Source organism: Natator depressus, chromosome 11 (genome assembly GCF_965152275.1).
Source record: "Natator depressus isolate rNatDep1 chromosome 11, rNatDep2.hap1, whole genome shotgun sequence".
Lineage (NCBI taxonomy): Eukaryota > Metazoa > Chordata > Testudines > Cheloniidae > Natator > Natator depressus.
The window spans coordinates 56,009,141-56,032,500 of record NC_134244.1 but is presented as its reverse complement, the minus strand read 5'-3'; the positions used below and the strand labels follow the sequence as shown (position 1 = coordinate 56,032,500).

The 23,360-nt window shown below is 41.0% G+C and overlaps 2 protein-coding genes and 1 long non-coding RNA gene across 4 annotated transcripts in view; 2 read left to right on the top strand and 1 right to left on the bottom strand.

Annotated features, from left to right (window-relative positions):
• Positions 1–4,032: 4,032 nt before the first annotated feature.
• LOC141996092 (uncharacterized) lies at positions 4,033–20,212 on the bottom strand. Of its 2 annotated transcripts, XR_012641477.1 has the most exons (4): positions 20,023–20,212; positions 11,978–12,052; positions 9,467–9,597; positions 4,033–5,388 (listed from the first exon to the last, which is right to left on the bottom strand). It is a non-coding gene; the product is annotated as an uncharacterized LOC141996092 (long non-coding RNA). The 2 variants fall into 2 exon arrangements; XR_012641476.1 differs by lacking the exon at positions 4,033–5,388 and having other exon boundaries at positions 7,935–9,597.
• On the top strand, positions 12,938–17,122 carry C11H2orf66 (chromosome 11 C2orf66 homolog). Its single transcript, XM_074966876.1, has 3 exons — positions 12,938–13,060; positions 14,659–14,859; positions 16,996–17,122. Exons 1-2 carry the CDS (start codon positions 12,938–12,940, stop codon positions 14,839–14,841), a joined length of 306 nt encoding a protein of 101 aa, XP_074822977.1. The 3' UTR covers positions 14,842–14,859; positions 16,996–17,122.
• GTF3C3 (general transcription factor IIIC subunit 3) overlaps positions 19,933–23,360 on the top strand; it is a 28,253-nt gene continuing 24,825 nt past the window's right edge. Inside the window, exons 1-2 of the mRNA XM_074967823.1 lie at positions 19,933–20,091; positions 22,087–22,189. Coding sequence (XP_074823924.1) covers positions 19,990–20,091; positions 22,087–22,189 — 205 coding nt within the window. The 5' untranslated portion in view covers positions 19,933–19,989. The remainder of the gene's footprint in view (positions 20,092–22,086; positions 22,190–23,360) is intronic.

Here is a 23,360-nt window from a genome sequence, read left to right as displayed (position 1 = left end):
GCTGCGGGTGTGCCAAAACATCGGAACCCAAGCCCATAAAGCTGGAGTTCTGGCTGCCGCCCTGCGAAAAACTGGGAAGGAGGGGAAGCGTTGTTACCGCTGTGGTAAGGAGGGTCACTTTCAGCGGGAGTGCCGCTCATCGACGGCGCCCGCCCGCCCCTCAAAGAAGTGCCCCAAGTGTCGGAAGGGCTATCACTGGGCTAATCAGTGTCGTAGCGGGTCGGGAAACCGCACGACGGGTCCCCCCCGAACCCAGGGCCAAACGGGGGTGTTTCCCACTCAGACAACTGTTCCTCTGCCTTACAATCCATAGATTCCATGAGGACGGCGACTGCCGGAAGTACAGGGCTTGATTTGATTATGCAGGAGGACGCTGATTTTCAGTTGCCAGGGGAGGTCTGCGCCATACCTACGCAGGTGATGGGACCTCTCCCTGCCGGATTTGTGGGTCTGGTTCTCCCTCGCTCACACGCTGGGAAACAGGGTTTTTTTGTCATCCCAGGAGTCATCGATGCTGATTACACTGGTGTTATTAAGGTTCAGGTGTGGACCCATCTTCCACAATCGCTCCCGCGTGGACGATCAATTGCACAATTGATTTTAGTCCCCTATCAGGTGCCAGCCGCAGAGGATCGAACCCGGGGCGGGAACGGCTTTGGATCGACGCTGTCTCAGTCACCGTCTCACAATACGTCCTCTCCACTTGTTGCTCTGACAATGTCAGTCCGCCCCTCAAAACCTCAGTTAACACTTCTCTTAAATAATGTTCCTTTTACAGGGTTGGTGGACACTGGAGCTGACGTTACGGTGATTCGTGATCCGGAGTGGCCAGTCGGTTGGCCAACAGTTCCTTCTAAAGAGTTGTGGGGGATCGGGGGTAGCAAACCTGGGCGCCAAAGTTTGTCTTGGGTCACGGTCTCTAAACCAGGAGGCTGTGCCCTTGCTACAATCCGCCCTTTTGTACTCCCTGTCCACCTCAATATTTGGGGCCATGATTTACTTACAAAGCTGGACACCACCCTCGATATTAATATATAATGGCCCAAAATCCTCCCTCACCCACCTTGCCATCCGCATTACCATTGGTATGGCAATCCTTAGAGCCCATATGGATTGACCAGTGGCCCCTCCCTCTAGAAAAGCTGAAAGCGCTTCATTCACTTGTACAACAATATTTGCATGCACAGCGCTTGGAGAGCTTTACTAGTCCTTGGAATTAGCTGCTGTTATTTTGGCCTTTCAATTTTTTGCTGATTGTCCCTTTAATTTGATCATGGACACGCATTATGTTTATCAGGTAATTGATCATTTACCCCTTGCCCTCATTACCCCACAGGTCGATGCGGACCTTCTTGGCCTGTTTTTGTCCTTACAGTATTTCATCACCACTCGTAATTTCCCTTATTTTGTTGCTCACATTCGCAGTCATACCCCTCTGCTTGGGCTACTCATTGAAGGCAATGTGCGCGCCGATCGTTACGTGGTCAGGTAAATTCCCTTTTTTCTGACCCCATTGAAAGCCATTCCTTTTTTCATCAGTCTGCCTCTGTTTTGGCCCGACAGTTTCATATTCCTGCTGATCATGCACGTTCTATTGTTCGTTCCTGCCCCCACTGTGCCGCTGCTGCCCCTACCTTTTTTTATGCCGTTAACCCTAGAGGTACCGCAGCGAATCAGCTGTGGCAAATGGATGTCACTCACGTGCCACAATTCCACCCCTATTCGTTTTTACATGTTTTCATTGATACCTATTTGGGATTCCTTTGGGCGACCCCAGAGCGTGGGGAAGCCACTCCCAAAGTTATTCACCATTTGCTAGCCTGTTTTTCTGTTATGGGTCGCCCAAGCCAGATTAAAATGGATAATGCCCCAGCCTATTGCTCCACAGCACTTTTCACCTTTTGTGCCCAATGGGACGTCCATCTCAAACACGGGATCCCTTATAATTCCACAGGCCAAGCCATTGTTGAACGTGCAAATCGCATGCTAAAAATCTTGCTCGACAAACAATTAAAACAAGGGGAGCTGCGTCTCTGAATCTTAGGAGACATTCAGCAACAACTGCATATCCTTTTGTTTACTTTAAATAATTTAACGCTGAACGCAGATCAGCAGACCCCCGCGGATCGGCATTTTCACAAATGGAAAGACCGTGTGTCTATTACCGTCAGCTGCCTGATCCGCAATGGTTGGGCCCAGTGCCTTTAATCACTTGGGGTCGGGGATATGCTGCTGTGTTTCTTCCTGCAGGACCGTTGTGGGTTCCAGCCCGGTGTGTGCGACCGGCACTGAAACAGCATGGCATGGCACCAGGGGCTGTCGAACCCCATACCGGATTTTCAGCTGACCTTGGAGGAGACCGCGGTGCCTCCCGGGTCGACAACGGCGGGACGGAAACAGAAGAGGCGTAGCGTCCCAAGCCAGCCCGTGACATGGGGAGCAGTAAAAGCATTGGTCGCCGCGGCTCAACGAAGACTGGCAGCAAACCAACAGCCAGAGACTCTTGAGACTTTGTTTGTGGCAATTCTCGCCCAAATTACTGCTAATTCTGTACTGATTGTATGCCTTTTGTGCCTGCTATTTCCTGGAGGGGTTGATTCGGGAGCGCTTTCTCCGTTACAGGCCCGAATGACATATAACCTATGGGAAAGATTGGCTTCAATAGCAAATGTTACCCACTTTTGTTTATTTGATTTTGTAGCAGCTGAAGAATTGTTAGGTACATGCCTTATTTCAGTATGTCATCACCCTGAGGAAATTGGGAATGAGATGATGCTCACCGCTTACTCGAACCTCTCTTCCCAGTACTCTAGCATGGCTAATCGGGGCCAGGCCAATCACACTTTACCTTCTTAAGCTTATTTTTTGCTGCTGCTGTGTACAATGTATTCCTTTTTGTTAAGGCTTTGTCGAGACCCGCCCTGGCAGGCTCCACGAGTTATGACCTTGTCTGTCCGGGAGTTAATTGGCTTGCAAATGCAAATTGATGGCTACCATGAGATGGCCGAGCACAAATAAACAAAAAAGGAGGGGATGTAGGATTCATAAAGGTTTATGCGCTTGGCAACATTCAGGGCACACCCGGAGTGTTGTGTAGGAGTAGTGCACACACTGCTCCATCCAAGGGCATCAACCTTGGAATCTCGCCAAGATGATATGAATCGTGGGAAGCCTCTCAGGACTGGGCTCAAGGCCCGAGAGCAAGGAATGCGGTAGACAGAAATTGGTAAATAAGAATGTTAAACAAAGCCAGTGTATTCCTTTTATCTGTTGGAGAATGTAATGCGCGGGGGGAGAGAGAGAGAATAAAGGGGAAGGTGAAAAGCTGACAGGAGAAGCCCGTTAGCAGAGACCAGCCTGCTTGCTTGCTAAAAGCTGTGTTCTGTCTCATCATTGAACCGCCACAAAAACCCTTACTACAGTATTTCTGTGTTTTCTAGTAATTTTTAAATTACTTTAGAAAAAATTCAGCAGCCTTTCTTTAGTCAGGCAAATCTGCCTAGGCCCCCAATTCTGCAAGCTACTTAAGCATGTGCCTACCAGAATTGAGGCCTAAGTAAGAACTGTGATATTTGGCCCTTTATTTGGATTCAGATTTATGGCTTGATCCTGCAATCCCTTACATAGGTAGTCCTGACGCATGAGTAATCCCACTTTACACTCTGATCTTGCAAGCATGTCTGCATGGGCACAAGGCCGGACTGTGTGGAGCTTCTTGCAGGATCAGGACCATAGTCTATAAGGGCTTATGTCAGTAAAGGTTTGCAGTATCATTCCCTAACCCTAAGGCATATTTGTGCACACACTGTCAAGCGTTGTGTTCAGAGTAATAAATGCTAAAACTAGTATCTTAAATTTATGCAGGATCGGTCCATTAGAAATCAGTGTATTGAAGCTTTGTGTGTTCATCATTATACCAACAAGAATTTCTTTCCATTTTCTGAAACAAGTGAGAAAATGTTTGAATTTATTGTAAATCTGAAAAAAATGTATGAGGCATTTTGATTTTTAAGTTTTTTAATTTCTGTTGCTGCGTTTGACTATTAAGTATTTTATTCTGGTGGAAATTAAAACTTTAATATTCAATTATGTAACTGCAGTTTGAGAACCATATTGGAGATACTTCAGTAACTGACAGCTATAACATTACAGCACTCTACAAAGAATAAAAATGACATACACAATTAGAGTGCCAAACCAAAATGAAAATTACATAATAATTTCTCACTATTTAAACAACTAAATGAACACACTGCAGTTCAAGCCTGTAAACTTCGGTAGCCTTTGATTACATTGTGAAAGTCCATATGAAGTTGTCCAAAGAATTTTTTTAAAGTATGGATCATAACTGAAACTTGACTGAGTAGCAGGAGAGAGGGGGGTGTTAGTTTCTTACTCTCCCTGTGTTAGCTGTGGCATTCTTGGAGGCCTCCACTATTTTTTAAATACAACTAAATTTTCTTTACATTAGTTGCTTTGAATCCAAACCTTAAAGGCAGGAAATTCAGAATTGTTGTTTACATTAATTCCTGAACTCCTACCATTGTGACCAAAAAAAGAAATAACAAGTAAGAAGTATAAGCCTCAGGTGTGTGTCTTGGCTTTCGTTGCTTTTTGTGTCACAATCCTAATCCCCTATAGAAATTAATTGTAATTATATTAAGATTTTATTTTTTCCCATAGAAACCTTACCTAAAGCTGTAAAGACCACATTAACAATGTACAGTTAATATCTGGGCCTGTTTAAAAGCAAAAGGGTATAATACTGTAGTGGCCCCATAAGCACTGTATAGTGAATTATAGTTCTGAAGAAAAATTTATTATTTTACATATAACCTGCGAAGGACTTTAAAAAAAATACTTATGCCATACTTTGGTTCTTTCTGATCCATTAAAGCATTTCAGATCCTTTTACTGTTCATTTTGGGATTTAAAATTTTTTTTCTAAGAATATGAGGACAGTCAACTGTGGCTCTTGCGATAGGACCTACTGGATATCAGAAGATTGTTAAACCTCACTTTTTAACTGAAGGAGCAGGGATGTTGAATCCAGTACAAAGATGCCCTTTCTTCAAAATATTAAGTAGTCATTGGACTTCAAAACTTTTATTTTTATTAATTCCTGTTTAAATGGTGTGAGTAAAAATCTTCTATCAATCACTCCACTTTCACTCTCTTGACTTTGTTTTGCTAGTTCCAATCATTGTCCCTTTCCAAGCTAGCCAAAACCTGAATTTCTAATATAAAAAACCTTAAAAAAATACCACCGCACACCACCTACCAATGTTGAGCACCTTTATACATCATATTGAACAAGCCCAATAATCTGTTTCCTTTGCAGATCGTCTTTTAATTTCTCCTCCAAATGCCATGATAGACCTCTTGCCCCTGCAAAATATCAGTTCATACTGTTTTAAAGTAATTACAAGAGCTCTTAAAAATGTTGGAAACCACAAACAATTTTGGAATTTTTATAATTTCAAAACAGCCTAATTGACTTTTTTGTAAATTTTTTCTTATAGTTTGAGATCTTGTATGGTCAGTTTAAACTTGGCATGAATGTTTTTGGTGGAGTTAACCCCGGCAGTTACAGGTTTATAGAGACTGTTGACAGGGTCTTAACTAAAGTTGTGTGAATATTGAGGCTATAATCTGTTATCATTCTTTATAAAAATGATTGTAATTGAGTTCTCAAATATACTTTATGCAATATATGATAAATATAAATACTTAGGGCCTGATCCTGTGAGGTGCTGAACACACCTTGAAAGATGTTGAGTACATTACTGAAATCCAATGAAAGGTGAGAGCTCTCAGCACCTTGCAATATTGTGCTCTTGGAGACTAGTCCTTTTCCTGTTGACATCAGTGGAAGTTAGATTTGAACGGGAACTCGTTTGCGACCTTCATACTGTGTGAAGGGTCTATTCTGTGCAGTATGTACTCAAAATTTAATTTTTACTTGTCTTTTCCACACAAATGTGCATGACTTTTGTCCAGCATATATATTGTATTAAATACACATCTTATTTTTGTGTATGTATTTTTTTATGGTATACTAACACTTGCATTCATATAAATGGTTGTAATTCACAAAAAGTGCCACCTATTAGTCATACTGTGTGCAGAGTGTTGTGAATGTTGTTACCTGTATTTTTCCCTACACCATTGGGCATAGTGTTGAACATTTGCCTTCAGTCTTTGCTCAGGTATTGATGTGAAGCAGTTTAGTGCTTTTCTTTCTAAATTGTAATATGTGGTATTCTAAGTATTCGGAAGGTAAAATAAAAAGAAAATAAAAACAGTGAACAAAAGAAGCCTGTGTATTAATAACATTACTTGGGGAATTGTGTAATTTATTTGTTCAGACCTGAAGAGTACTTGGCTTACTTGGGACTTGAGAGGCAGTAATTATACTCCATATAGAATAGATTCCAAAATGTTAATTTATGCTTAGCTGGTAGGCACACATCATCTGCCTAACTCTCACAAGAGAGAACATAATAAACTGAGATGATGCTTGCTGAAAAATCTAACTATTCTTTCCTCACCTCTAGTCTTTCTTCTTTCCCAAACTATTACTATTTCACATAGTATTTTCTTGTACATCGATTATAACTGTAGTTTTCTCACCTTTCTCTCAGCAGCCCTGGGACATGGTGGGTAAGTTAGGTTGCCAAAGTTATTTTATCACAGTTTGGCAGGTACCTAGTACAGGTACTCATTCAGTAGGTGTTCTGGCTCCCCAGTAAACTGGAATTTGAAGTGGGTTAGGAGAAGCAACACCTAAAGAAGGTGGGGAATGGGGTAAGAGCTCTGAACCCATGGGTGGGCAAACTTTTTGGCCTGAGGGCCACATCAGGGTGTGAAACTGTATGGAGGGCCGGGTAGGGAAGGCTGTGCCTCCACTTCCCCAAACAGTCTGGCCCCTGCCCCCTATCTGCCCCCACCTGCTTCCTGCCCCCTGACTGCCCCCCTCAGAACCTCTGACCCATCCAACCCCCTGTTCCTTGTCCCCTGACCACCGCCCCTAATCCCCCCCCTCCGCTCTCTGTCCCCTGACTGCCCTGACCCCTATCCACACCCCTGCCCCCGACTGCCCCCCGGGACAGTGAGGTAACTTTGGCTATTGGACTCCTAGCTTCTTTGTGGAGGATAGTGTGGTTCAGTACAAAAGAGAACTTCCTGACAGATTTTTGCACCTTATTTAGGATTTTTTTATTTGTTCAGATGAGACCTGATTTCATCACAAAATTGTTGTATGGGAAGACAGAGTCAGAAATGCATCAAGTCTCCTCTTTCCTTCCCATAGTTCCAGCAGAGTTTTTACTCATTTAACTATAGAGCTATATCTCCTACTCAGAAAGAATCATCCTGGTGTATATACAAGAACAGTAGGTTAAACGTAAGTAGACTCAAAGTCTACGGTTAAAGCATTACTTATTGTCAACTACCTTTTGCAAATTGAAAATATAATCAAAATTTAATGTATATTCCTTTGTAACATAGCTTACTCTTTGAAAGCAGCCTGTTCAATAACAAATGCCCCATATCAAACCCAATGTATCTCAAATTATCAACCCACCTCTTTCTTTTGTGACAAAGGGGAAAAATAGTGTGACATGTATGCAAAATATTCATGCTTTAAAATATTCTTCAGTTTTAAGGTGCAGGCATAGAATCATTCAAGTGCAGGACTGGAAGGGACTTCAGTAGGTCATCTAGTCCGGCCCCCTGCATTCAAGGCAGGACTAAGTAATAAACCATTCCTGACAGATGTTTGTCTAACTTGTTCTTAAAAACCTCCAATGACAGAGATTTCACAACTTTCCTAGGCAATTTGTTCCAGTGCTTAGCTAACCTGACAGGAAGTTTTTCCTAATGTCCAGCCTAAACCTTCCTTGCTGCAATTTAAGCCCCTTGCTTCTTTTCCTATCCTCAGAGGTTAAAGAGAACATTTTTTCTCCCTCCTCCTTGTAACAACCTTTTATATAGTTGAAAACTTATGTCCCCCCTCAGCCTTCTTCAGATTAAACAAACCCATTTTTTTTCAATCTTTCCTCATAGGTCATGTTTTCTAGACCTTTAAGCATTTTTGTTGCTCTCCTATGGACTTTATACAATTTGTCCACATCTTTCCTGAAATGTGGCACCCAGAACTGGACACAATACTCCAGTGGAGGCCTTACCAGCACAGAGTAGTGGACAAACTTCTTCTCGTGTCTTACAACACTCTTGCTGATATATCCCACAATGATGTTCGCTTTTGGGTGTGGGAGGACAGTGTTACACTGTTTACTTATATTTAGCTTGTGATCCACTATAACTCCCAGATCCCTTTCCGCAGTACTCCTTCCTAGGCAGTCATTTCCCATTTTGTATGTGTGTAACTGATTGTTCCTTCCTAAGTGGAGTATGTTGCATTTGTCCTTAGTGAATTTCATCCTATTTATTTCAGACCATTTCCCCAGTTTGTCCAGATCATTTTAAATTTTAATCTTATCCTCCAAAGCACTTGCAACCCCTTCCAATTTGGTATCATCCACAAACTTTATAATCGTACTCTTTATGTCATTATCTAAATCATTTATGAAGATATTAAACAGAACCAGTCTCAGGACCAGTCCCTGAAGGACCCTACTTGATAGGTTCTTCCATTTGCCTGTGAACCACTGATAACTACCCTCTGGGAACTGTTTTCCAACCAGTTATGCCACCCACCTTATAGTAGCTCCATCTAGGCTAGTTTATTTATGAGAAGGTCATGTGAGACAGTATCAAAAGCCTTACTAAAGTCAACATATATAGCACATCTACTGCTTTCCCCCATCCACAAGGCCTGTTACCCAGTCAAAGAAAGCTATTTGATTGATATTACATGAATTATTCTTGATAAATCCATGTTGACTATTACTTATCACCTTATTATCTTCTAGGTGTTTGCAAATTAACTGCTTGATTATTTACTCCATTATCTTTCTGGGTACTGAAGTTAAACTGACTGGTCTGTAATTCCCTTGGTTGTCCTTATTCCCCTTTTTATAGATGGGCAATATTTGCCCTCTTCTAGTCCCCTGGAATCTCTCCAATCTTCCATGAATTTTCAAAGATAATCGCTAATGGCTCAGATATCTCCTCAATCGGCTACTTGAGTATTCTACATTCTGTATATCTCTTAAATCTTTCATAACTAAACCACTGTCTGTGTCATTCAGGGTTACTGGAAAGTTTACAGTGACTGCCATGGTCTTTGGACCAGGAACATACATGGGATAAGATACAACTTGTAAATACAAAATCTTTATTTTCCCTGATACAAGTAGAATTGCTCAACATCAAAGACAAAAATTAGTGGCACCGTGCCTTTAATTCCTGTCATTAGGGTTCCAAGCTTCTGTATAATTGTCAATATTTCTTTGAAAAAAATTAATAATTGAGATATTTCTATGGAAATGACCTTACTTACACACTTTTTATGCTGCATGACAAAATGCAAAGTTTTCTTCTTTTGATGTTTGCTTCAGAGGGTCTCAGTGTTTTCCATTCCATGACCACACAACACAAAACACACCTTTGTGACACTCCCATATTCCCCATCTAGACATAAAGAAAGAGGAAGAGTATCACAATCCGCAGGTTGGGAACCCCAAAGACTATTTGGATTTCTAAGGTTTTTCTTTCCCTTCTTCAGAGACCTGGTGGTGTTTTAGTGGACTCTGATGTGGTTTATACTGGGGTTTTGTAAAATCAACACCCTGTAACTCTTGTTTGGTTTTCTTTGATTAATAATTAAGTGATTGTAATTCTGGTTAAAGTAGTAATAAAAATCATTGACAAAGAATATGGGATAAGTACGAAGCCTAAGACCCAATGAGCCTTTGCTTTAGTTGACCACAGAAGCAGCTATTTTCTCCTGGTCCAGGTACTGAAAGTTTTTATGGGATATTTTTGACTCTTATATTCCTGTTCTTGGAATGAAATGATTTTAGTTCACAGGCCAACAAAAAATATGTAACAGCAGTTATTGCAGGCAGTATCTCCTTCCACTCCCCTCGTTGCCCAAACAAACCACTAGATATCTCTTCACATCTGAGACAAGTGATACCTTTGGACTCGCTCCTGTTGCCATTAGAGTCAGAGAGATTTGCATTGACTTATACAACCGTAGGATCAGCCACAATCAGGGACTGGTAGGAGTACAAATATCCCCCCTCAGCCGCCTTCCAAGATACTAAGTGAGATACTAGGTTAGAAAGCTAAATTACAATACAGGAGTTCATTAATGCAGAAGTAGTAATGGGCAATTTCAGATGTTTTATTTAACAAACATCTGTTTATAATGGACATTAAAAAATTTTTTTCAACACATCATTCAATTATTTTATTAGTCATATTCAATTTAGTCTGCATCCAGTACATCATGCAGATAAGATGCCCACATTATACGATAATAAAATAAACCACCTGAAATTGCTTCTATTCTGAAGAACTATCTTGATAGTATATGTTTATCTATTCATTTGTGGGGTTTTTGGAGTGAATGCAGACAGAAAAGCAATAATGGCTTCTACTGGACCAGATCCTAAAAAAATGAGATGAACTAAGTATATTTACTTTTTCAGAACATATCAGAAATGTTTTATTTTTCCTATTTACTTCAAATTATTTTTCTCACTTGTTTATATTTTTAAAATATTATTATTTGTATTACAGTAGTGCATAGAGGGGAGGGCCTGGTGCTTGGTGTGCTACAGATGCTTAGCAAAAGCCAATCCCTGCCTGAAGCCCCTACAATCTAAATAGATAAGACAATCCCCCTGTTACAGACAGGGAAGTGAGGCACAAAGATTAAGTGACTTGCCCACGATCACGCAGGAAGCCAGTGGCAGAGCCAGACATTCAATCCAGACCACCAGAGTTCCAGTACTGAGATCTCTTAATCAAGGAGCAAGGTGGCCAGTTAACTTTTTTCAATAACTCTTTCTATGGGGGGAAAGTAAATAGCAAAGACAAAGATGAGTTAATTATTGGGTCTGTTTATGTTCTCTTTCTGGTCTCACTGAAATCTGTAGAAACCTCCAGGACAAACACAGCCTCTTCTGTGTCTAAAAAGAGAGAAACTCTACAAACAGAATTGCTGAGTGAAAATTGGTGAATGCCCTGGAACTGGCATGAAACCAGAAGTTTTCCTCACTATGGGACATTGAGGTCCTTCTCAACTTCTATCTGCCTTATATGAGAAGCATCTGCTTGACAGACATATAAAGAGTGTGGGGTGTGTTTGTGTGTGCTGTGACTAGCTTATTCGGTCAGACTGGTTAATTTAAAATAGCTGAAACCCCATGCAGTTTACTCAGCCGTTTCTCCTGTTGTTGCTGTCCGTGGTGTTGATCTGAAAGCCAGAATGCATGTACTTAAGAGCTCAATGTCTCCAAGCTGCCCACAGATAACAAAAACAATCTAGTCTAAATATTATAATAACTCCCAGTGTTACCTTATAAGATAATCTATGTGCTAGGTACACACATTACTATAGATAGCAAAATAATGCAGCTGGAATTCAGTGTCTTTAAAAAGTTTAAATCTCAATAAATAAAGATACACACCTACTAGTATGGCATTTTATACAAATATTTATTATTAACAACAATGAACTGGTGCTAAAAGAATGACCAAGATTCCCAACTTGAAAAATGACAGTTTAGTGCAACTGCTGTAACTAAAATGTTCTTTAAACTGTAAGGAGAAAAATATATGAGAACTACAATCAAATGTCACAGCAATTTTGAATTGATATTACTGAATAAGAACAAGTTAAAGAGTGTAGTCCTTGTTAGAATCTTTGTCTAGAATACCTTGGAATCATCCACTCTAGTATCCCCAGATGCAATCTGTAAATGAACGCAGATAACATCAGGATATCAGGTCAATATTTTCATTAAGGTGCTAAGATTTTGCATCTTGAAATAGACCTCACCTTGCTATCTTCCAGCACCAGGAAATTGCACCATATCTAGCTTATCTTGGAGATCCTTGTGCCAGATATAATTATCTGAAAAACAAATGTATAAAAGTAACATTTTATTAAGCTTCCACCATCCCTGCAGGAAATTTCTCATTTTGACATCCACAAATTTTCAGTGATGTGGCTGGATGAGGAGGGAGGGCACTGTGTGCTGCAAAATTTAGTAGCAACAGGCCTTAAGAGTATCAATGATGAGATTCTCAAGGGTCTTTGTCCTGGATGGAAATGGAATCATTACTGCAATACTACTAACGTCATTGGCACCCACCCACAGTCAGTCCATTAGCAATATAAGTGGAGAGATCCGTCTGTTTTGCAGATTATAGACAGGCTAGCCAGGAAGGGGCAAGCCAGAGCCAAACTTACAGGTAAGCTTTATTTAAGGAGAGAGAGAGAGTAAGTGTTTGGGTATTTTTATGTTGCATCAAGTTGTAAAATGTACTATATTATTAATTTATTATTTCATATATTTATTATATTTAGTTTTTCTCAAGCAGTTTTAAAATTGGGCTTTCTGGATTTTTAATTATATTGCTATATTTTCCTCAGGGCACACAAAGATCTGCTGCTGTAACAAAATGGTTAGCTATTTTAGAACTATTATATGATGGAAATAGAGAGGGGATCCAGTGTCACAGAGGTAGCAATGGAATGGGAAGCATTTCTTTAGGACTAATCTGTTCTTCAAGATACACTAAAGGTGGGGGGGAGGGAGGGAGAAAAACCACACACACACTAATATATATTCTCCAGTAGGTAGATCCTCCTTGTCATGGACTGATTGTTTTAAACCATTTATCCGCATTAATTATACGAAATGCTTGCTTTCATGTGTCAGTGGTGCATGTTTTATAGAACTCATGCAGTCTGATTCTTTCCCCCTCTCATGTGCAGTCTGCTCATCTCTCCAGCATGTGGAAAGTGGCACTTCTGGTTCTGTGCACTATGCTTACTCTGAGGGGGTTGGCAAAGGGGGCTCCGCTGAGGCCAGAAGAAAAATGGAAACCTCTGAACAATCCCAGAAACCGAGATCTGGTAAGGAAACCCTGCGGGAAACATTGTAATGAAGCCCAAACTTTGTGTGTGTTTCACATATTTAGGTGTCTCATTATAAGAATTTCTTACCTTTTGTAGTTAAAAACTTCAAAGTGAAAAGGGAACCTCTTAGCTAGTGTTAGTAACTCTGCTGTGCTCTGTATGGTCAGTGTCAGCAGCCACCTGCACATGCTTTAATCTAACTTGAAGAAACTTTCAATTTCAAATACTGCTCATGGATCTTCCTCATACCTATGTACAGTACACATTAATTTTAAAAGAGATGTATTTTGATCTGTGAAAATAGAACTCACTTTATCCAACAGAATAGGGGTGCTCTGTGTGTTCTCCTAGTCCTGTTCTTGTTGACTGTATAGATAATATTGCTTAAGTCAAATGCTAAACCATGGTTTGAAAACACAAATATATTCACATCTGACACAGCACCTTGAATGCTTTAAGATATGACAGCCAATTAACAATAACGGAGAATATTCGATTACAAAGGATTATTTATAAGGTCTTATGCAAAAGTTGTGAGAAACATGTCAGTGATTAGCAGCAATGGTTGTACTTGTTTGGAAGGTGACCAAATATAAATTAAAAAAACCCACTAACTAAAACCTAGTATTTTTTTAAATATAATGAAGACTATCCAGCCAAAGGATCAGCTCAAATCAGTTGCAGGTCACTTTTAGGATAAATAAAATTGTACTGGAAAACCTGAGGCTACTCTGGCTGTTGCTAGAGGCTGTTCTTAATGCAGGTTTCACTGTGTGTCTTTTCTAAAGAAAATGTTAGCAAATTGGGCAGCATAATACAATACTCTAATCACATTTCTTATAAAGATCTTAGAGGCTTTACATAAACTATACTCTTGTATATTTGGAACGCATATCAGTTTGAGGGACTTCCAGATATTGTAGCTGTTTAATAAGCTTCACAGTTAAGGTGTACCCTAAAGCCTAGGGATCTGAAGAAATAATTTCAGACCTTTGAAACAGTCTGATTCAATCTTCCTGATTTATGCCACCTGTTATTTGGAGAACCAAAGCTAACAAATACCTTTTACTAATATTCTCGGTGTCAGAAATATACACATTGTGGGGACTGGCAGTTGGGAGAGGTTTTCCCCTCTAGGTTACCAGTTTGCATCAGTACAGCTCAGCTGAGACCTCAGCTGAGATGGGTTGGTGGTCTTTGGACAGGTGTCCATATCACAAGGCCAGATTCTGACACTCTTCGTCACGATGAGAAGTACCTTACTCCACATGCAATCCCATTAACTTAAGTGTCAGAATCTGGCAACAAGTGCTGGGTCTGTGTGGCCAGTCCCATCACAGGAGCTAATGATTGACTGTACTTGGCAAACGAATATGACTAACTCACTGCAAGGTGTCATCATTCCAGGTCATACTTGAAACACAGTGTGAAAGCTGAGTGGAGCAGCTTGCTCTGCCATTGTCTATGCTGTACATGTTTGTGGATAAAATAGAGGATTTCATTCCCATCCAGTTCCTTTCACAAGTAGTGTATTTACTTTGTTTTAATGGATATGATTATTCATTTTACATTTTTGAAATATAAACTGTCTTCAGTTTTTCAGGACACTCCAGGCTTATTTTTCGGGAAGAGGTCTTGATCTGAGAAAGTTCCTAGATACTTTCTCCATGAATAATGACAGACCCAGGCCTGTAGCGGTCTACTCGGATCCTACTGCTTCTGCATTTGCAGATTATGAAGAAAAGAAAAAAATATTTCAAAACTACTTCAAAGGCTGAAAGAAGCTGCTGACCAAGGTAAAAGTGATTGTTTTTCCTCTGTGCTGACAGTTACATGTGGTTGAGTTACAGATTTGGATTCGGGTAATTTTCCCTTCTATATGAAGAAAAAAAATAACTTGCTCTTGATAACACATCAGAAACATGTAGTATTTTAACTCTCACTCAAAGCCAATTGAAATTTATTTAAGGAGAAATTTCTGGAGAGTTAATTTCTTTCTGGAATAACATATGGAAGTATATGCATGGTAAGAAGTATTCTGAAGTCAGAAGTGTATGCACTGCTTATGTCTCTAATTTATTTCCAGAGACAAATACTTGACCTTTGCTGGATTAAACAGGAAAAGATTTCAAGAGATCAAGTAAAACCTATTACAACCTAAATTTTTCAAGTGGCGGCTGATAGCCTCCCATGACATGTCCACATCAAGGAAAAAATAGACTCAAAAAAGAAAACATTACAGTAACAAAGAGTAATCCGCCTTTTAAATCTCTGTAAATGTAATGTGATTTTCATATTTCTTCAATTAAAAGTGAAGGTTGGATAAAATAGTGTGCAAACTGATTCGTATGTCTATAATGTAAAATAAAATGAATCAAGCTTGCACTATTAGTATATCCATGGCCAAATGTACTGCAGAGAACTTGGTTATTTATTTTTTATTTTGTATACTGTATAAACAACAATCCTCCTTATGACACCATGATGAGGGTAGCTAAGTATTATTTCCCCCATTCTACAAACAGTAAGACCTTCAATAAGATTTGGATCAGGTCCCAAGTGACTTGTCCAAGGACCTACAAGGAGTCAGTGGCAGTTAAGATTAAAACTCAGGAGTTCCTGGCTTCCAGTCCTGTGCTTAGCTCACTAGTCCATGGCTCTGTCTGAACTATGTAGCACACCACCACCATTCATTATATTATAGTGACAATTGTATTAATATTTTCATTTTAAGTCACCTTTTGATGGGTTTAATTTGAAAAAAAACCCAGCATCACACAAACAATGTCAAATGGATTTAAATGTGGTTTTAAAAGATATGCTCTGCCTCAATAAGAATTTATTAGTTTGGTGAAGGAATTACGGATTAAAAATCTATGGCTTGTGTAATGCAGGAAGACAGACTAAATAATCTTGGTGCTCCCTTCTGACTTTAAAACTGTGAAGCTATGAAAATTTTAAACTTAAAAAAATTCAAATGTGATTTAAATGACCCTTTGGAGTGTTTTTAGTAATAAGTAGTGGGTAAGAGATGGTTTCTCAATAAAAATTTCTGGCTGTTCATAAATGAAAATATTTGCTTTGAGTGTTCTTACAAAATGGTTTATATTTACTGTGAAATTACTAAATTACTGGGCACTTGTGTTTTGCTGCATTAGCCACACAGAGGATAACTCAAGGTCTGGGGCCTAAGGAACATAAAACAACACTGATGTTTGACACAAACTGATGAAGACCTAGAAACACAGAATTAACTGTGGTCCCCTCTACCTTTGATTTACTGTGTTGTCTAAATATTGCACCACAGAAGATCAGATTCTGGGCCCCCAAAATATCTGGGAATTCTGTTGTTAACTTGATGAAGATTTAGGGGCTGAAAGACTGGGCATTTTAAAAAAATATTTAAATTCTAACCATGGTTTGTGTTCAGTTAATTATTTCAACTTCCTAATCTCTCTACCCTATCAGTCTTGAGGCCACATAATGTACTAAACACAGCAGAACTGTACATTTCCACACCAGGTGGGGGCAGGATTTGAAATCCAGTCCTCAAGCACCACAGAGCTGTACTCCACAAAGGTCTCTGTGCCATATTCATGCAGGGAGATGAGCAAGAAATTGTGTATATGTACGTATGCAGCCAGTGGCTGATCCTATGAAAGGTGAGAGGCCGGAACAAGTAGCCACAGTAGCTCCACTCCATGGCCTTGAGAAATCTGTTCCTCACCCTGACGCTTACAGAGATTACTCCCAGTCAGAAAAGACAATAATTTACTATTTAACAATGCTCATGCTAATAATTTGGGATTTATGAGCCCATCTAAGTCAGTGGGAGTGTTTCAGTTAGGGTCCTTTGGCTTTGGATCAGACCCCATGTGATTTTAAATGCTCCTACTTACTATCCTTATTTTATTTTTTATTTTTCCTTTCAGGTGGTTACTTTTGGACTTCATGTGAATTGGAAGCATACACGGCAAAATGTTACTGCTTTGGGGTTTCTAACTATTATCTGACAATTTAACATTTTCTTCAGCATCTGAGTCTTTACATACACAAATCTGACATCTGGCTGTAATTGCCATATTTGCTCACTTTTCAGGAGGTATGTATGGTTGTGAAGATTGGTTTGACAAGATTTTACTTGTTGAAATGTAAATGAATGAAAAGTTCAATCTGATGTAGTTTGTCCGACTATTCCTAATTGTCTTTGTCAAGGAATGTAAATAAATGTTACCTTTTAAATTTATTACATCTAGGTTTTAGATAACTCTTTTCTTGAATGGAATTTATTGAGTCTTCATTATGGTGCTTTGTATTTGGTTTGGAGATGTGTGGAATTTAAAAAAAAACACTTCAGTCATTACAGAAACCCATCTCTTTGTTCTGTTTGTACAGCACCTAGAGCAAAGGGGCCCTCGTTCCTGACTGGGGCTCCTTGGTGCTACCCCAATACAAATAATAATCTTTTTAAATCGTCATGAAAGAAAGATAGACTCATCAGATGTATACATCTGAGAGATATCCCAAGATCATCCTACTGAAAAAGGCAGAAGATAATACAAAAAGAGCCTCCATAAATGTGGAAATAAGAAAAGCCCTATGAAGTCCTAAGACATACATTATTAATGTCATATTCATGGTCTCGTTCAGAAACACAATAGCCATCAGAGTACTTATATCAGAGTTTTGGCTTTTATGTTTTGATAGGAATCTCATAGTAAAGAATCCCGATGACTCCCACAATTTAGTAATTAATAAATTATTTATAAGAGCCCATCTTACTATTTCTACTCTGACCATTCCTTATGTAGCTGAACCATTACAGATTTCCAGTACCATATTTTAAAATGGCATCAGGAAATCCTGCATTCAGATTACCACAGTTACTTCTCATTTGGAAGGTATGGCATTGATCCTGAGAAGACTTTTACACACGTGCTTAATACTCCACATGTGAGTAGTCCTATTGACTGAAGTTAAAGGATGAAATCCTGGCACAATTAAAGTCAATGGCAAAAGTCCCCTTGACTTCAATAGGATCAGGATTTCACCCAACTTGAGCTCATGGATGAGTCTTTGCAGAATCAGGGCCTAACCCCTTGTTTAATAATGGGTATGAAATATGGAGGTAATAGCTCCATTGCTGTTTCAGTACTGATACGGTCACTAGCTATACCTGCACACTTGTAGAACCGGGACAAGAAGGCAGGACACTGGCTTCAAAACACAGCCATCTATCATCTAAATGAAACTCCTTCAGCTGTTAGTAGTTGAAGGGATTTTATTTTATAAACTAGCACAGGTAAGTAGTCTGGACCCATCTAGTCCACCAAATGGAGACTTTTTTTTTTAAAAAAGGAACAGGAGACTGAGTAGGATATTTAGAAATGCCTATAGAACTCAATGTAAATTAATACAAACTCAGAAGCTAGAATATATATCTGTAAGTGATTTCATCTTTGCCTGATAATACAATAATTGCTCTAGAAACATAATCACTGCCCTACTCCAGATGGGTCATAGAAATGGTTTCTCAATTTTTAAGAGTTCTGCTATTCTGTTTCCACTTGATGAAAAGAAAATTAACTACAGATATCTTTCCTCCAAGGAATCTATGTAATCAGTAAAATTTGAGTTATTAAATATACATCTAACTTTTGTATATTTCCATGTCAGCTGGCTGAAAAAAATTTAAGGGCCCATCCAGCACTGTCTTTCATTTTCACTAGTACAAAGTGAGAGCAATGTGGGTGTAAACTGCTCCTATTCTAACTTGGTAGCATTTCATAATACTTAGTCCTGCCATGAGTGCAGGGGACAGGACGACTAGATGACCTCTCAAGGTCTCTTTCAGTCCTATAATTCTATGATTCATAATCACTTTGAACTGTGCTGCCCAAGAGTTGAATCTGACTTAATCCTGACCAAATCTAGGGTGCTTTCCCAATATAGATTTCCATAAATGTTTACATCCAATGGTATCTTCATAAATTAGGGAGTTAGACTTCTGTTCTTCCTGGATAGCTGCATCCATTTATTTGATCTATCTGTGCCCTTCTGATGCACCTGTTGCTGTAGTTTATGTTCTTTTCATAGTCCTTTACTTCCTTTATCTGGTCAGGATTCAGTAACTCCTGTCTAACATGATCTTTCAACCACTTAAAACTGTGCAAGGAACAGGAGATGCCCTTTCAGCTATCAATAAGTACCTCCTTGATGCAAGGATCACTGAAGTTAAAGGAAAGACTTCCACTGATATTAATAGACTTTGGATGGGGCCCATACAGAGCACTAGGCTGGAAACAAGGGTTTACTCCGAAAACGGTGGAGGGGCGGGGTAATGTTGGTGTTTGGGAAAGATGTTGGCTGAACTGAGCATAGGAAACGCTTATTTTCAGATCAGGTGGGAGGCCATAGAGAGCAGTCCCTCTCCTCACCGGCCCCCCCGCACAGCCCCAGTCTGAAACGGGCGCAGCTTTGCCGAAGGCCCGCAGCGTCGGCGCCAGTCCCAGGCTGGTGCGGAGACGCGTCGGGGGAGGACAAGCTCTCCCGCTTACACCGAGCTCTTCCTCAGGCCGGGCCCACGGGCTCAGCGCCGCCCTGAGGCGGCTGCTGCTGAGTGCGGAACATCAGCCGCGCACGGCCCCCAGGTGCTCTGGGGCCCCACCCAACCCCCTTCTACCATCGCCCCGCGGCCTCCGGCTCCCTCCCTCTGTGCCAAGGGGAGGCCAGCGGCTTCGCACCCTTACCGCGCATGCTCACGGCTCCGCCAGCGGGCACTACCCGGGAACTCTTGCGCGGCGGAAGCGAGCTGCGGTCGGACCCGATTAACAAGGGACGCCGAGTCCGTGCGCGAAACAACCCTCCCCGTCCCCGTCCCCGTCCCCCGCCGCCGCCCCTTCCCTGGGTTCGCGGCAGGGCGCGCGATGTCGGGCTTCAGCCCCGAGCTGATCGATTACCTGGAGGGGAAAATCTCCTTCGAGGAGTTCGAGAGGCGCCGAGAGGAGCGCAAGAGCCGCGAGAGGAAGGTGAGGGGCCCGGCCGCTCCCCTCAGGCGGCGGGTCGCGGCCGTTCCTTGGCCCGTTAGTGCCGCCCCCGCCAGGCCCCGGTGCCCCTTCGCCAGGAGGCTCCGCCCACGCTGCACCGTGGCGTGGCGTGGCGTGGCGTGGCCCGGCGCGTGTGCACACTGCGGGAACGAGGGGAGTTCAGGGTGCAGGGCAATGGGCTGGGGGGATGAGGGGGGGATGGCCGGGGAGGGTGCAGGGCAATGGCCTGAGGGGGGGGGGGTGGCCGGGGAGAGTCCGCTGCACTCCCAGCAGCAGATAGGGCACAGACAGGGGATGCCCAGCAGGGTATAAAAAGCAATGTAGACAATGAAACAGCTTAGGCGAATAGAGTGCCTTATGTTCCTAACTCCCCTGGGTGTGTAGCTTACACACATTACTACATGCTCAAGCAGTGCCTATCACATCTACACTGCTGTTTGTGGCAGTGTTGTGTCCCTGCTGCCAGAGCGTTTCCATGCCAGACTGACAGTTCCCAGCTGTGGAGAAAGGCGCTGTCAGTGGGAAACTGTTGGAGCCTTCCCCCAATGCCAGCGCCTTTCCCCATTACTGTACCTCCCTGCTGTCAGAACTTTTCACTTTGGTGTGTAGATATGTGCTGCAGTGACAAGTGTGGACGTAGCCTGACTTCCGCCGTGGCATGTAGCGCCTGTGCTCTACGTGCCAGCATAAGTGTGGACATTGTTAATCCATGAAATATTTTGTTCACTTTCAACTTAATTTATGATAATGAGATACATGTGAGAAATTACTATTATTTGATACTGGTAAGATAGGACTCTTGTACATTGCCATGTTTCTGGAAAGACAAGGGAAATTCTTGGTGAGTGGAGCCCAACACCATAAGGAATGGCAGTTCCTTTTGCAGAGTGGGTAGGTGTCTGGCTCTGAAGAGAATCTTGGTTTCCCTGGCAAGAATGCTGGTTCCCACACTGCAAATGGGGGTTAAAATTGGAGAAAATGAGAATTATACTCCAGGTTCCCTCGGGGACATGAAGGCCAAGCATTTTTCATTCCCATAATGGGATAAATATAATTTTGTACGCATACAAAGGTTTTGTTTTGATTCATTATTCATGGCTGTAGCTTTTAAGGTGTTTCTAGATTTGCTAGCAGGAGTTGTTTTATTTTATAAACATGCTATTTTTGTAGACTAAAAACTGTCCCTTTTACTTTATAGGCAATTTTTGTTTAGTTAATGAAAAGAAACTTAGATTATGTTGGAAATTTGGAACATCTGATCTTTTCTATTTCTTTATGTATTTTCATGATACAAGAAGCAACTCCTTCAAAGATTACTGAAGTGCTCTTTTCATTTCTTCATTTATTTGTGTATTTTCCACTATATCCCAACTACAGTAAATAGGAGAGCCATTGCTGTGGTCCACTGAAATTGCTGTTCCACACAAAAATACTTTGTTCCCCCAGAGGAGGCCTTACTGGTCAGGAGAGCATTTTAATCCAAATTTCTCATAGGTATAACAGATTGTTTCAAGAAACTATTAATTGAAACATCTAACTATGTAGGGGTTTCAGCATTGCATTTAATTTTAGACAAAGGAGGCAAGCTTTTAAAAGCATTCATGATGTTTGTTTACAATTTTGTTCACTTGGATAGTCACACCTCATTTTTTTGTGAGATGTTGGGAACCGTATAATCTTATTCCAGTGTACTTCAATACAAGCAGTATTCTTCAAGAGACTTCAGTCAAAACTAATGTAGGACAACAGTGAACAGTCAGAATATTGAGTTCACTTTACACTGGTGCGAACAGAAGTTTCTTATTATCAATGTTGGTGCCTGTTTTAATGGAATAATATAGCCTCTGTTCCATCAGCAATGCAAAAGGCCAGAAACCCATAGTCTAAATGCCAGTAATTATAAACACATGTGGAACAGTAAAATTAAATTAGTAGTTGTACTGCAAACCTTGTAGTTAATTTTGTTGATGTCTGTAGGATGGAGAAAGTGTACCTACTGAGGAAAATACATATGACCCAGATGCTCCATCTACATCTGGAAAAGGATCTGGTAAATCCCAGAGTCGCAATGAAACAGAAGGTACGTGTCAGTATGGTGGCTTAACTGTAGAAATGTAAAAATCACAGTATTTTGTTTCTGAGACCATGTGTTCTTTGATAGGTAACTGTCAAGGCTGATTCCCCACTCTGGCACTTTTAGTGCAGAAGGTCGGGGCCCGCAAGGATTCTAAAAATTACTACTGGCCACTCCAGGCTTGTATTAAACTCCCAAGGTTACAGCTTCTCTCTGACCTTGGATGGGTAGATGCTGCCACTACCCAAATGCAAAACCCCCTTTTTACTCAGGAAGGCGCACTTGGGAATTCCTCCGTGTGGGGTACCCTCAAGCCCTTTCATGCCCCCCTCTGGGGAAGAGCTGAGAAAGAAAACAAAGGAAATCAGCTGTTTCCACCAGCTAATTAAACAACGTGCACAAACCTCTTAGGACACAAAAAACGCAATCCTGTTCTTAAAAAGGGTAAATTTTATTAAAAAACAAAAAGAAAGAAAATACATCTGGAACTTAGGCTATTGCTAGATTTAAAAAGAGCAAATATAATAAGTATCAAGAATGGTTTTCTTGAGACCCAGCTTAAAGGTTACAAGCAAAACAAAAGCACCTGGGGTTAGCACAGAGGAGTCCACAAACCAATAAGAACAAAAGAGATAAACCTAATCGTATCTTTCTAGACATTTTCTGATCTACTTACATATCTGGCGTTTCAAATTGAGTAGCTTTAGGTATGATCTGTGATTTCCATACCTGGTTCACAGCTTTTTACAGCATAGCTTCAGCCCTGTTTTGCTCTGTCCCCTCTCTCCTGAGAACAACAACAGACTGCCAAAAGGGAAGTCTTGTTTCAATTTTAAAAAGTTCTCGCCTTCCCATTGGCCCTTTTGGCCAGGTGCCCACTCACTTCCCTTTACCTATGCATGCAGTCAGACTTTTTAACCCTTTACAGGTAAAGCAAGTAGAGAACAGCTACTAACAGGGATTTTACAGCTGACTGGCTGGCTGGGTGTCCATAAAAGGTAGCTCCCCCCACCCCCTTCATTTATCACAGTGACTTTTAAAAACAGTTTACAGTTTGCACAATTAGAGAATGTAAGTATGAAATGGTTGTTCTCCATCATATCCAGGCTTGCCATTGCACTGGTGGGTGCCCTGTATCTCCAAGAGGCAGGCTCAGTCAATCATAGGGAGGAAGTGG